The following is a 15,055-nucleotide window of genomic DNA, read 5'->3' as shown; positions in this document are numbered from 1 at the left end:
TGGCAGGCGGTGGCTGCGTGAGGAGCGCAACTTCCGGTCCGCGGCGCACCGGCTCCGGGTGAGGAAGTTTCCTTGTGTGTGCTTGTCTTGGGGAAAGGTTTTCGCGCAGCATCTGGAGAAAGACTGAGGAGGATCGGCCGCGGCAGGTAGATACAGAGCCGGAGGCAGGTCAGGGGCCTTTCGTTTACTGTGCATAAAGGCCGCCCTTTGCCGAGAAGGGGTTCACCGCTCCAAGAGCGCTGAAATTTGGTTAAAGAGAGGGACCTACATTTTAATAGCGCCTTTCACATCCTCAGGACGTCTCAAAGTGTTTGATAGCCAATGCAGTGCTTTTTTGAAGTGTAGTCACTGTTGTGGTGCAGGAAACTCGGTACTCCATTTATGTACAGCAAGATCCCACAAGCAGTAATGTAATAGTCACCAGTAATGTCAATTGGCTCCAGGGAGAACCTCGCCTGTTCTTCCAAATAGTGGTTGTGGGAACCTTCAAGTTCACCTGAGAGGGCAGGTGGGACCTCCATTTAACAGCTCCTTGGAAAGGCAGCATTTCCACCAGTATGCACTCCCTCACTACTGTACTGGTGTGTCTGCCTGGATTTTATGCTCATATTTCTGGAGTCAGACTTGAACCCATGATCTTCTGATTTGGAAGGGGACTGTGCTGCCACTGAGCTACAGCTGACACCACATAAGCCTGCACTGCAGTCAGATATCAGGCAAAAGTACGGACCCTACGCCAGCATAAAGGGGTGGCGCAGTGGTTGGCACCGCAGCCTCACAGCTCCAGCGACCCGGGTTCAATTCTGGGTACTGCCTGTGTGGAGTTTGCAAGTTCTCCCTGTGTCTGCGTGGGTTTCCTCCGGGTACTCCGGTTTCCTCCCACAGCCAAAAGACTTGCAGGTTGATAGGTAAATTGGCCATTATAAATTGCCCCTAGTATAGGTAGGTGGTAGGTAAATATAGGGACAGGTGGGGATGTGGTAGGAGTATGGGATTAGTGTAGGATTAGTATAAATAGGTGGTTGATGGTCGGCACAGACTCGATGGGCCAAAGGGCCTGTTTCAGTGCTGTATCTCTAAATAAATAAAATAAATAAATAAAGTACAGTTTAAAACAACAGATGTTTGACTATGCAACTATCTTCAAGGTTCAGTGTTAAAATAAATCAGTTTGAGAGGAATTCATAGATGCTTAGTAAAGCATACTTAATACTAGTCTGTTCTGACAGTTGGTCTACAATTCTGATGAAAGGTCCATTCCCAAAACGTGCACCATCTTATCCAGATATTGATGGACTCCTGAAAGTTTATGATTTTATATCAGATTTTCCAATGCTTATAATTTATTTTTCCTTTTTAATATCTTTGTATATTTGTGTTTGTTGCTGACAGGCTTGGACAATTGTATGCAATTCACAGCAACGAGGATAGTTTGTCAGGATGAACCGGCCGAAAGCTGTGGCAATCCGGCGTCCCAGCAGTGCCAAACCCAGTGGTGAGTGAGGCCTCTTAGAAACTATTTAGGTTTATGTATTTTCTTTTGCCAAAAGGTTATTGCTCAGTGTACTTACATTTGTCACTGAAGAGAGCTGCCTGGAAGCAGATCATAGTGGGTGCACCAGCATTCATTGTTTCTCATAATGAACTCCTTAAAATTGGACCTGGGCTTTTGTCTGAGCCAGTTTCCAAACTGTGGGGTGATCTATGCTGAGAGATTGAGCAGCATTAAAGCTGTGGACCCATGGGAACTTGGAGTTTAGACTGCCTCTGAACTTTTCACTTGCACCTGTTGCACATAGGTAGGAACAGGAGTAGGACACTCAACACTTTGAGCCTGTTCTGCCATTGAGTTAGTTCAATGTCAGTTTTGAGAGAGTCTGCAGAAAGATGAGATTTTTCACCCGTTTTGGGCTGGTTGAAAGGACAGTGTGATAGGATACCCCATTATCATCCTTCTTCTTACACAGTCCTGTGGGAATGAAGATGACTTTCTTCCACTTCAGGGTTGTGGATCCTTAGGTGACTGAATAGTCCAATTCTGGATCCACGCACTCTGCCACACGTGTGACAGATGGTGTTTGTTGAGTGAATGGGATGCTCGAATTTCCAAACGTTCCTTTCGCTGTTTGCACTTGGTCACTGCCTCGGCATGTCGACGTTGTTTGAACTGGCTGGTACCTTCGCGGATACTTCTTCTCCATTTTGGGCGGTCTCGGGCAAGAGATTCCCACGAATCAGTGGAGATGTCACATTTTTTTCAGGGAGGCTTTAGTGAAACCCTCTTTAATCTGCTTTAGCCGCTGCTCACATATGTGCTTTCCATGATTATTCCCGGTGTCATTGGTCTAATTTTAAATTTGAAGAGATGAAGCTTCCTGGTCCTATTTCATTCTCTATTAAGATTTATGGACGGGAAGATCACCCTGCAACCTCTTTCTGCACATATCTCCATTGAACTCTTGCTGTTTTCCTTGCATTGTTTGATATTCTTTCCTTCAGGTCACCCACCCCCTGGGGATTTTATAGCGCTGGGTTCAAAGAGCCAGGCCTCTGACACCAAGGCGCCAGCAGCATTGCTGAAGCCAGCACAGACGGTTATGCAGTCCGATAGGAAACGAGAGGGATCGTCCGCCATGGCCTCTGCCTCTGGCCTCTCAAAACGTCCGAAGATTTCTTCCACTCCACCGCTGAGCGCGCTTGGGCGCTTGGCGGAGGCTGCAGTCGCCGAGAAACGGGCCATATCACCTTCGATTAAAGAGCCATCTGTCATACCAATTGAAGGTAAGTGTTGCAGGCTGTGGAGTATTGCATGGTGTGCACTTGTCTGCATGTCCTAATGCTTGGGATTAAGTGCAACACAGTCCTACACAGTCTTGCTTCTCCAGGCATTTTCACTGTGTTGAAATCAAGATTGATTTGCACTCTTTGAACTTGAGCTAATTCTTTACCAGAATTTCTAAAAAGAAAGAACTTGCATTTATAGCATACTTTTCACAAGCTCAAGACATCACAAAGCACTTTACACCAACTAAAACACTTTCTGAAGTCACTGTTGTTATATAGGAAACAGTCAGCCAAGTTCCCACAAAGAGCAATGAGATAATGACCTGGTAATCAGTTTTAGTACTGTTACCTGAGGAATAAATATTGGCCTGGACACCGGGGAGAGCTCCCCTGTTCTTTGAAATAGTGCTAAGGAATCTTTTACATGCACCCGAGAGGGCACATGGAGCTGCCTGGGTTAAATATCTCATTCGTAGGACGGCAAACTGGTGAATTCCTTAACTTCCTCAGTCGTCCCTTCCACATGCAATTTTTTGGTTTTGAAGCACAAATTTGACAAAACAATCATCGCTTGGTTTAAATTGGCTATTGCCGCCTTTAAGGAGGAGATGGTTCGGGTACATTCCCACGAGGGGAAAGTTAGGGCAACCAAAGCCAGAGCTCCCTGGATGATGCAGGAGATAGAGAGTAAGATGAAGCAGAAAAAGGGGAATATGACAGATGTCAGGTTAATAATACAAGTGAGAACCAGGCTGAATATAGAAAGTTCAGAGGCGAAGTGATATAGGAAATAAGAGGGGTAAAGGGAGTATGGGAAGACTGGCAGCTAACATAAAAGTGAATACAAAGCCTTGTATAGGCATATAAATAATAAAAAGGTAGTAAGAGGAGGGTTGGGGCCAATTAGGGACTCAAAAAGAGACCTACATGTGGAAGCAAAGGGCAAGGCTGAGGTACTAAATGAGCACTATGCATCTATCTTTACCAAGGAAGAGGATGCTACCAAAGTCATAGTGAATGAGGAGGTAGTTTAGATACTAGATGATCTAAAATTGATAAAGCAGAGGTACAAGAAAGGCTGTTGTACTTAAAGTTGATAAGTCACCAGGAGCGGATACGATGCATCTGAGGATGTGGAGGGAAATAAAGGTGGAAATTGTGGAGGTACTGGCCACAATCTTCCAATCCTCCTTAGACACAGGGGCAGTGCAAGATGACTGGAACATTGCAAATGTTACACCCTTGTTCAGAAAAGGGTGTAAGGATAAACCTAGCAATTACAGGCCAGTCAGTTTAACCTCAGTCATGGGAAAGCTTTTAGAAACGATCATCAGAGACAAAAATTAACAGTCACTTGGACAAGTGTGAATGAAGTGAGGAAAGCCAGCACAGATATTGAAAGCCATTCATACTTAACTAACTTGATTGAGTTTTTTGATGAAGATAATGCAGTTGATCTGTCGATGGACTACTGAAAGGTGTTTGATAGCACCACATAAAAGGCTCGTCAGCATAGTTAAAATCCATGGAATAAAGGGACAGTGGCAGCACTGATATGAAGTTGGCTGAGTGACAGGAGACAAGAGTAGTGGCGAATGGTTGTTTTTCAGACTGGAGCAAGGTATACAGTGGCGTTCCTGAGAGGTTGGTACTAGGACCACTGCTTTTCTTGATCTAAAATAATGACTTGGGCGTGCAATGCAAAATTTCAAAATTTGCAGATGATGTAAAACTTGGAAGTATTAAGAACTGTGAGGAGAATATTGATAGACTTCAAGAGGACATAGACAGGCTGGTGGAATGGGCAGACATGTAGGAGATGCAATTTACAGAAAAGTGCGAAGTGATATATTTTGGTAGGAAGAATGAGGAGAGGCAATATAAAATAAGGGGTACAATTCTAAAGGGGGTGCAGGAACAGAGCGACGCTGGGGATGTATGTGCACAAATTGTTGGAAGGTGACAGGGCAGATTGAAAAATGGTTAAAAAGGCATATGGGATTCTGGGCTTTATAAATAGAGGCAGAGAATCAAAAGCAAGGCAATTATGATGAGCCTTTATAAACCACTGGTTCGGCCTCAATTGGAATGCTGTGTCCAATTCTGAGCACCACATTTTAGGAAGGAGGTGAAAGCATTGGAGAGAGTGCAGAAAAGATTTACGAGAATGGTTCCAGGGATGAGGGACTTCAGTTACATGGATAGATTGAGAAGCTGGGGCTGTTCTCCATAGAGAAGAGAAGGTTGAGGGAAGATTTGACAGAGGTGCTCAAAGTCATGAGGGGTCTGGACAGAGTAGGTGGAGAGAGAAACTGTTCCCATTGGCGGAAGGGTTGAGAACCAGAGAATGCAGATATAAAGTTAAGGCAATTTGCAGAAGAACAATGCAGCGAGTGGTTAGGATCTGACTGCACTCCTTGAAAGGTTGGTGTGGAGGCAGATTCAATCATGGCTTTCAAAAGGGATTTGGATAAGCACTTGAAGGGAAAAAAAATGCAGGGCTACAGGGCAATGGCCGGGGAATGGGGCCAGCTAAATTCCTCTTGCAGAGAGCTGGCATGCACACAACAGGCAGAATGGCTTCCTTCTGTGCTGAACCCATTCTGTGATTCTATGAATGCTGTTTTGAATCTTGTGGGCATTCCACACCATGAGTTTTGGTCTTCAAGGCTACTCTGTTGATATATATAAAAAAAAAGAAAGAAACTCAATTTACCTTGTGATTGTAGTGTGGTGATTCATTCAGGTGATTATTCACCTGATGTCCGTAGTGACATTTGAGTGATTTACTATCTAAACTTGTGATGAGTTACAGGCCATATATCCGTTCTGTTTTATAATTTATAAGATGAAGTCTGTTGTGGGCACAGGTTTGTTTTATTTTTGCCCAATGCATATATTGTGTTTGATATCCATGATGTACGACAACCGTCACGCTAAAGGATTAAAGGTTGTGATATTAATTACCAAATTTGAGCAATAATTCATGATTCAGCGCTGAGCGATAACACTGACATATACTTCACTGGTTTGTTGCTTTTAAAAGTAGTTCATCTGAGAAGCTTGTATGAATCATGGAATCATACAACACAGAAGGAGACTATTTGGCCCATCTTTCCGAAAGAGCGACCAGTTCGTCCCATTTCCCTGTTCTATCCCTGTAGCCTTTAAATATTTTCCTTTTTGAAAGTGGAATTTGAAAACCCTGATACAATTGATGAGATACTGGAACGGTAAACATTACGGTTACTTTTGATTCTTTTTAAGTTCCATTTATCCTTGTAGGCTTCCTCTGATGGGTCATTGGATTTACACGGTCAGTAATTGAACCCTGTAAACCAGGAATGTCCCTAGTTTCATTCCTTCTTTAGTGCTTCTTTAGCTGCTACCAGCAAGGGTGCTAGTCTTAGCTTCAGTTGTCATTGGACTAGGATGGTTTCCACTGAAGTGCTGTCCTATGACCCCAGTTATAAGATACAGGAATTCAGTGCTTCCTGGCTGCATAGCTCAGTTACTGGATAGACTGACTGATTACCTTGAGGTAGCTTGGGCTGCAAATCTTGCAAACACAAGATGAAAGGCACCCATCTCTCGTCATGGTGTGGGATTCTAGATTTATCTAAGACTTCTGGTTCAGAACTGCCAGTGATTTCGGTTTGCCTTTGCTACAGTTCCCCCAACGACGCTGCTGGATGAGATTGAGGCTGCGGAGTTGGACGGAAATGATGACCGCATCGAGGGGCTGCTGTGTGGAGCAGTTAAACAGATGAAGCTTAACCGGGTGAAGCCAGACACTACGCTGTTTCTCAGCCTGATGTACTTGGCCAAAATCAAACCTAACGTCTTTGCAACAGAGGGTGTCATCGAGGTAAGCGTTGGTGGGTATGGGTTACCTTGGAGAAGATATGGGAACTGCTGAACGAAATAGACCAAGCTCCATCCAGTTCACCTTCAACCATCCTGCTAATTGAATGATACAACCATAATGGAGTTGTTGGCTAATCATAGCAATCGATCTCCATCAGTTTGTCTACAACAGACTCAAACATGAGACGAGGAAAACCCCAGTGGTAGAGAGCTTATGGAATCTTCGGTCCAAAGTCACTTGTTCTTCCTAAACCTGCGACACATTCCACATGTCATGTCTCACATTACTCATATTCTGCATCCCAAAAATATTCTTTCCTGAAAGTAATCTATCTAATCTGCATTTGAATTAATCAAAACCAAATGCTCAACTCATCTCCCTGGGGAACCTGTTGACTACTCGCTCGCTAAAATATTGCTTCTGCAGATTAGTTTTGAATTTAACCCCCTACAAGTGCAGGCCATGTCCTCTGATTCTACTGTTCTGGCCAAGGTGAAATAGCTGGTCATGGCCAACATTATCTAGTCCCTTTTTATGAAAAGGAACAGTTCAGTTTACCTCCTGTAATGCTGCTTTCAAGGAAATACCCACACTGCAGACTTGGCTAAGAGCAGTCCATGAATCAAATCTGGCGCCTTCCTGATCTCTATGGCATGTACTGAGAGGCACATTTAGCCACTAAGTCACCAGGGCTGTTTTTCTATCCCAGTTAAGGGAAAATAGTTAAGTTCATGAGGGAAAAAGGAATAGAAGGATATCTGGAAGATACATGTAATGAAGTAGGCTGAGAGGAGACTCTTGTGCAGCAAAACAACAGCATAGACCAGTTGGGCTGAATGACCTGTTTCTGCCCTGTAAATTCTATGTAATTTTATTAGACACTCGAGCTCCTATCATTCCTTCTTTAGGAAAGGAAAGGAGAGGAGTGGCAAGAAAACTGGAAGGAAAAGGAGCATTAGCCATGTCCAACTGACAGGTCTTTTTATTGTCTGTTTCCACTAGGCCTTGTGCAGTCTGCTTCGACGAGATGCCTCCATTAATTTCAAAGCCAAAGGGAACAGCTTAGTGTCAGTGCTTGCTTGTAATCTCCTCATGGCAGCTTACGAGGAAGATGAGAACTGGCCTGAAATCTTCGTCAAGGTACGGCAAAGGAGAGTAAATTATACATTGGTGATGGCGTAGGGCTGTCTCCTCAATGTGCTGCTGTGTCATAAATGTGTTCATTTTCTTCCCCTTTGGTTTTGAGATTTGCTTACTGGGTGGGAGACCAGCTGCCTATGGTGGGAAGGGGTTTAAATTATTTTGCTTATGAAAGTGGTGATTAGTGTAGACAAAATCATTAAAAAAAAAATTTGTTCATGGAATTTTGGTGTTGCTGGTAAAGCGTTCATTGCTCATTCCTAATTGCCCTTGAGAAGGTGGTGGTAAGCTGCCACCTTGAATGGCTGAAGGCTGTGTAGTGTAGGTATTCCCACAGCATTGTTAAGTAGAGTGTTCCAGGATTATGATCCCGTGACTGAAGCAACAACGATCTATTTCATAATCAGGATGGTATGTTCCCATGTGTATGCTGCCCTTGTTCTTCTAGGTGGGAGAGGTTGCTGCTTTGTGAGGTGCTGCTGAAGAAGCCTTGCCGAGTTGCTATAGTGCACTTTGTAAATCGTACGCACTGCAGCCATGAAGTTTCAGTGATGGAGGGAAGGAATGTTCAAGGTGGTGGATAGGGTACCAATCAAGCGGACTGCTTTGTCCTGGATGGTGTTGAGATTCTTGAGTATTGTTTGAGCTGCACCCATCCAGGCAAGTGGAGAGTATTCTATCAAACTCCTGACTTGTGCCTTGTAGATGGTGGAATGGCTTTGAGGAGTCAGGAGGTAGGTTACTGACCACAGAATACCCAGCCTCTGACCTGTTTTCCCCCCTGATTCCCGTTGCCTTCAATTTTGCTCGGGCTCCTTGGTGCCACACACAGTCAAGTGCTGCCTTGATGTCAAAAGCAGTCACTCTAGCCTCACCTCTGGAATTTGGCTCTTTTATCCATGTTTGGACCAAGGCTGTAATGAGGTCTGGAACTGAGTGGCCCTGGCGAAACCCAAACTGAGCGTCATTGAGTAGGTTATTGGTGAGTAAGTGCTGGTTGCTAGCACTGTCGACAAAATCTTCCATCATTTTGCTGGTGATTGAGACTAAACTGATGGGGCTGTAATTGACGGCATTGGATATGTGCTGCTTTTTGTAGACAGGAGATACCTGGGCAATTTTATACTTTGTTGGGTAGATGCCAGTGTTGTAGCTATATGGAACAGCTTGGCTAGGGGAGCGACTAGTTCTGGGGCACGGTTAGTTCGATAATGTCTTCAGTACTGCAGCTGGGTTATTGTTGGGGCCGTTACTTTATTCATCCATTTCTTGATAAAATGTGAAGTGAATCGAATTGTCTGAAGACTGGCATCTATGATGGTGGGAACCTCTGGAGGAGGCTGAGATGGATCATTCACTTGGTACTTCTGACTGAAGATGGTTGCAAATGTTTCAGCCTTGCCTTTTGCACTCAGGTGTTGGGCTTTGCCATCATTGAAGATGGGGATGTTTATGGAGCCTCCACTTCTGGTTAGTTGTTTTGTTGTCCACCACCATTCAGAACTAGATGTGGCAGGACTGCGGAGCTTTGATCTGATCCATTGGTTGCAGGATCACTTAGCTTTGTCTATAGCATGCTGCTCCTGCAGTTTAGCATGCATGTAGTTCCATATTGTAGCTTCACCAGGTTGGCATCTCATTTTTAGGTAGACTTGGTGCTGCTTCTTCTACACTCCTCATTGAACCAGGGTTGGTCCCCTGTCTTGATGGTAATGGTAGAGTGAAGGATATGCCAGGCTATAAGGTTACAAATTGCAGTGGAATACAATCCTGCTGCTGCTGATGGCCCACAGCGCTTCATGGGTGGGTGCTCTAATTGGCAGAATGTCACTCGTGATGTCCCTGCAAGAATCTGTGTTGAGGTTTCAACTATTCACCATATTTATTAATAACCAAAATAATATAGAAAGCCACATATCCAAATTTGCTGATGACGCAAAGATAAGGTAGCATTGTAAGCAGTGTATTTGGAAGTGTAATGTTACAAAAAAAATGGGTAGAAATAATAGGTATATTAAGTGAATGGGAAAAACTATGGCAAATGGATTTCAGTGTAGGCAAATATGAGGCCATTCACTTTGGACCAAAAAGGATAGAACCAGAGTAATAAAAACAGAAAGTGCTGGAGATACTCAGCAGGTCTGGCAGCATCTGTGGAGAGAGAAGCAGAGTTAACGTTTCAGGTTTGTGACTTTTCATCAGAACACCAGGGTACTTTCTAAGTGGTGAAAAGCTAGAAAGTGGAGGTCCAAAGAGACATGGGGGTTCCAGGTACATAGGTCATTAAAATGTTATGAACAGGTGTAGAAAATAATGAAAAAGGCTAATCGAATGCTGGCCTTATTATCTAGAGGATTAGACGACAAGGGGATAGAAGTCATGCTTTAGCTATACAAAGCCCCTTGGAGTACTGTGAACAGTTCTGGACACTACACCTTAGGAAGGATATTGGTCTTTGAGATAGTGTGGGGTAGATTTACCAGAATGATACCTGGACTTCAAGGGTTAAATTATGAGGGGAGATTACACCATCTAGGGTTGTATTGCCTATAATTTAGAAGATTAAATGGTGATTTGATTGAAGTTTTCAAGACATTAAGGCAAACAGATAGGGTAGATTGGGAGAAACTATTTCCACTGGTTGGGGATTCTAGGACTAGGGGGCATAGTCTAAAAATTAGAGCCAGACATCTCAGGAGTGAAATTAAGACACACATTTACACGCAAAGGGTGGTAGAAATTTGGAAAACTCTTTCGTGAATGTCAATTGGTGCTAGATCAATTGTTAAAATTAAAACTGAGATTGATCGATTTTTGTTAACCTAAAGTATTAAGGAATCTAGGGCAAAATTGGGTATATGGAGTTAGGTTGCAGATCAGCCATGATCTCATTGAATTGTGGAACAGGCTTGTGGGACTTAATGGCCTATTCCTGTTCCTATGTTCCCAGTTTTGAGTTGCTGTATTTGATCTGAATCTATCCCATTTAGCACGATAATAGTGCCACATAACAAGAAGCTGGGTATTCTCAGTGTGCAGATAGGACTTTGTCTCCACAAGGACTGTGTTGGTCACTCCTACTGATATGGTCATGGATAGATGCACCTGTGACAGGTTGATTGGTGAGGAAGAGGTTAACTAGGATTTTCCCTCATGTTCGATCTCTCACCACCAGCTGCAGGCCCAGTTTGGCAGCTATGTCCTAGAGGACTCAGTCAGCTCAGTCAATATGGCACTTCCGAGCCACTCTTGATGAGCATCAAAGTCCCCCACCCAGAGTATATTTTGTGCCCTTGCTACCTTCAATGCCTCTTCTAAGTTGTGTTCAACGTGGAGGAATACTGATTCATCAGTTGAGGGAGGGTGGTGGGTGGTAATCAGCCGGAGGTTTCCTTGCCCATGTTTGACCTGATGCCATGAAACTTCATGGGTTGTGGAGTCCCAGGGGCCACAATGTATTCCACCGATGCCATAGATGCATTTCAGGGAAAGCTAGATGAGCATGTAAACTGTCAAGTGTTGATGGATCTGCTGCACATTTCCTGTTTTTATTTGAGTACTGATTTTTCCGAATGTATGCCACTGTGCTGTCACCTCTGCTGGGTTTGTCCTGTCGCTGGGGTAAGACACTCCCAGGGATGGTGATGGAGGAGTCTAGGACATTGGCTGAAAGGTATGATTCAGTGATTGTGACTACGCCAGGATGTTGCTTGACTAGTTTGTGGGACAGCTTTCTCAATTTTGGCACAAGTCCCCACGTGTTAGTAAGGAGGACTTTGCAGGGTTGACTGGGCTGGTTGTGCCTTTGCCTTGTTTGGTGCCTAAGCCAATGTCAAGTGGTCTGTCTAGTTTTATTAATTTAGTTTTGTATGGAGGATTGATACAACTGAGTGGCTTGCTAAGCCATTTCAGGGAGCAGTTAAGAGTCAACCGCATTGCTGTGGCCAGACCAGAGAAGGATGGCAGATCTCCTTCCGTGAAGGACATTAGTGTACCAGATGGGTTTTTACGACACTCTAATACGCTCATGGACCTCATTACTGATACTAGCTTTTTATTGCAGATTTATTTAGTTAACTGAATTTACATTCCCCAACTGCTGGGATATGGATTTATGTCTCTGGATCATTAGACCAGATCCCTGAATTACTAGTGCACTAACATAACCATCATGATACCGTACCCAGTTTTTTTTTACTGCAACTGTTTCTTTCCTCTCGTTAGCCTAGTTGTTGGAAGCAATGTTAAAACATTTGCCGCCACCCTTTTTTTTTTTTTGCAGGTATACATCGAGGACTCACTTGGGGAACGTATCTGGGTGGACAGTCCCCAGTGTAAGACATTTGTTGAGAACATTCAGACTGCGTTTGGCACAAAGATGCCCCCAAAAAGCATGTTGCTGCAGGCAGACGGGGGCAAAATTGGTGGCGACCTCAGTGCAGGTGAGGACTGCGGGCATGAAACTGCAGGATTGTAAATGTCATGGGGTAGAAAGGAAAAATGAGTACTCAGATAAAAACAGGAAATGTGCAGCAGGTCTATCAGCACCTGACAGTTTATGTGCTCATCTAGCTTTCCCTGAAATGCATCGATGATATTTGAATCAACTACTCCATGTGATCGCAAATTCCACATTCTAACCACTTTCAGGGTAGAATTTATTTTCTTCAGTGTTTTCCTCCTTTACTATGCAATGCTTGCTGCCTTAAGATTCCACTGGAACTCCACTCATACCTTGCCCAATGAACCTTTCTTAACGTATGTGACAGGGAGGAATTTAGCCGGCTGTTCAATGTCATTTTGGGAGGCACACTGTGCTGAGGCCATACCTGATCTCCCAACATCCAGGGCCACTTGTTTTTCAGCAGGAGTTGGTGGATAGTTAATCTTATTCCAAGCCTAGGATAGTTTTAGTGCCCTGATTGAGACCAGTTAACTTGGGCGCAGACCAGGGATTAAGCCAGACACCAACACACTCTGCATAGCTCAGTGGCACTCCGAGTGGTTAGACATATATACAATTAGAATTACATTGAATTTTTATAGTGCAGAAAGCAGCCATTTGACCCAACTGGTCTGTGCTGATGTTTATGCTCCACATGAGCCTCCTCCTACCCTACTTCACCTCACCCTATCAACAATTAGCCTTCTGTTCTTTTCTCCAAAAATGTATTTATCTCTTCTTTGGCCTCCTTATCTCGAGAGACAATGGGTAAGCGCCTGGAGGTGGTGTGTGGAGCAGCACCTGGAGTGGCTAGAAAGGCCAATTCTAGAGTGACAGACGCTTCCACAGGTGCTGCAGAAAAATTTGATTGTTGGGGCTGTTACACAGTTGGCTCTTCCCTTGCGCCTCTGTCTTTTTTCCTGCCAACTGCTAAGTCTCTTCGACTCGCCACACTTTAGCCCCACCTTTATGGCTGTCCGCCAGCTCTGGCGAACGCTGGCAACTGACTCCCATGACTTGTGATCAATGTCACAGGATTTCATGTCGCGTTTGCAGACATCTTTAAAGAGGAGACATGGACGGCTGGTGGGTCTGATACCAGTGGCGAGCTCGCTGTACAATGTGTCTTTGGGGATCCTGCCATCTTCCATGCGGCTCACATGGCCAAGCCATCTCAAGCGCCGCTGACTCAGTAGTGTGTATAAGCTGGGGATGTTGGCCGCCTCGAGGACTTCTGTGTTGGAGATACGGTCCTGCCACCTGATGCCAAGTATTCTCCGGAGGCAGCGAAGATGGAATGAATTGAGACGTCCTCTTGGCTGACATACGTTGTCCAGGCCTCGCTGCCATAGAGCAAGGTACTGAGGACACAGGCTTGATACACTCGGACTTTTGTGTTCCGTGTCAGTGCGCCATTTTCCCACACACTCTTGGCCAGTCTGGACATAGCAGTGGAAGCCTTTCCCATGCGCTTGTTGATTTCTGCATCTAGAGACAGGTTACTGGTGATAGTTGAGCCTAGGTAGGTGAACTCTTGAACCACTTCCAGAGTGTGGTTGCCAATATTGATGGATGGAGCATTTCTGACGTCTTGCCCCATGATGTTCGTTTTCTTGAGGCTGATGGTTAGGCAAAATTCATTGCAGGCAGCCGCAAACCTGTCGATGAGATTCTGCAGGCACTCTTCAGTGTGAGATGTTAAAGCAGCATCGTCAGCAAAGAGGAGTTCCCTGATGAGGACTTTCCATACTTTGGACTTCGCTCTGAGATGGGCAAGGTTGAACAACCTGCCCCCTGATCTTGTGTGGAGGAAAATTCCTTCTTCCGAGGACTTGAACGCATGTGAAAGCAGTAGGGAGAAGAAAATCCCAAAAAGTGTGGGTGCGAGAACACAGCCCTGTTTCACGCCACTCAGGATAGGAAAGGGCTCTGATGAGGAGCCACCATGTTGAATTGTGCCTTTCATATTGTCATGGAATGAGGTGATGATACATAGTAGCTTTGGTGAGCATCCAATCTTTTCTGGTAGTCTGAAGAGACCACGTCTGCTGACGAGGTCAAAGGCTTTGGTGAGATCAATGAAAGCAATGTAGAGGGGCGTCTGTTGTTCGCGGCATTTCTCCTGTATCTGACGAAGGGAGAACAGCATGTCAATGGTCGATCTCTCTGCTTGAAAGCCACACTGTGCCTCAGGGTAGACGCGCTCGGCCAGCTTTTGGAGCCTGTTTAGAGCGACTCGAGCAAAGACTTTCCCCACTATGCTGAGCAGGGAGATTCCATGGTAGTTGTTGCAGTCACCTCGGTCACCTTTGTTTTTATAGAGGGTGATGATATTGGCATCGCGCATGTCCTGTGGTACTGCTCCCTCGTCCCAGCACAGGCATAGCAGTTCATGTAGTGCTGAGAGTATAGCAGGCTTGGCACTCTTGATTATTTCAGGGGTAATGCTGTCCTTCTCAGGGGCTTTTCCGCTGGCTAGAGAATCAATGGCATCACTGAGTTCCGATTTGGTTGGCTGTACATCCAGCTCATCCATGACTGGTAGAGGCTGGGCTGCGTTGAGGGCAGTCTCAGTGACAACATTCTCCCTGGAGTACAGTTCTAGGTCGTGCTGAACCCAGCGGTCCATTTGTTTGCGTTGGTCGGTGATTATGTCCCCTGATTTAGATTTGAGGGGGGCGATCTTCTTGATGGTTGGCCCAAGAGTTCTCTTAATGCCATCATACATTCCTCTGATGTTTCCGGTGTCTGAGGCCAGCTGAATATGACTGCATAGGTGTTGCCAGTAGTCGTTTGCGCAGCGCGTGTCTGTTCTTTGT

At 44.9% G+C, this 15,055-nt stretch overlaps 1 protein-coding gene across 2 annotated transcripts in view; it reads left to right on the top strand.

The window, feature by feature from the left end:
• The first annotated feature begins 52 nt into the window (after positions 1-52).
• Positions 53-15,055, top strand: part of ints1 (integrator complex subunit 1) — a 111,925-nt gene continuing 96,922 nt past the window's right edge. Inside the window, exons 1-6 of one of the 2 annotated variants that reach the window (XM_068055879.1) lie at positions 53-146; positions 1,393-1,495; positions 2,500-2,781; positions 6,456-6,652; positions 7,655-7,792; positions 12,075-12,234. In XM_068055879.1, coding sequence (XP_067911980.1) covers positions 1,441-1,495; positions 2,500-2,781; positions 6,456-6,652; positions 7,655-7,792; positions 12,075-12,234 — 832 coding nt within the window. In that variant the 5' untranslated portion in view covers positions 53-146; positions 1,393-1,440. Of the gene's footprint in view, positions 169-1,392; positions 1,496-2,499; positions 2,782-6,455; positions 6,653-7,654; positions 7,793-12,074; positions 12,235-15,055 lie in introns of both variants that reach the window. The other variant, XM_068055880.1, reaches the window with a different exon arrangement.

Source organism: Heterodontus francisci, chromosome 24 (genome assembly GCF_036365525.1).
Source record: "Heterodontus francisci isolate sHetFra1 chromosome 24, sHetFra1.hap1, whole genome shotgun sequence".
Lineage (NCBI taxonomy): Eukaryota > Metazoa > Chordata > Chondrichthyes > Heterodontiformes > Heterodontidae > Heterodontus > Heterodontus francisci.
Note: the sequence above shows the minus strand (reverse complement) of the source record. Positions and strands in the feature narration are given on the sequence as shown.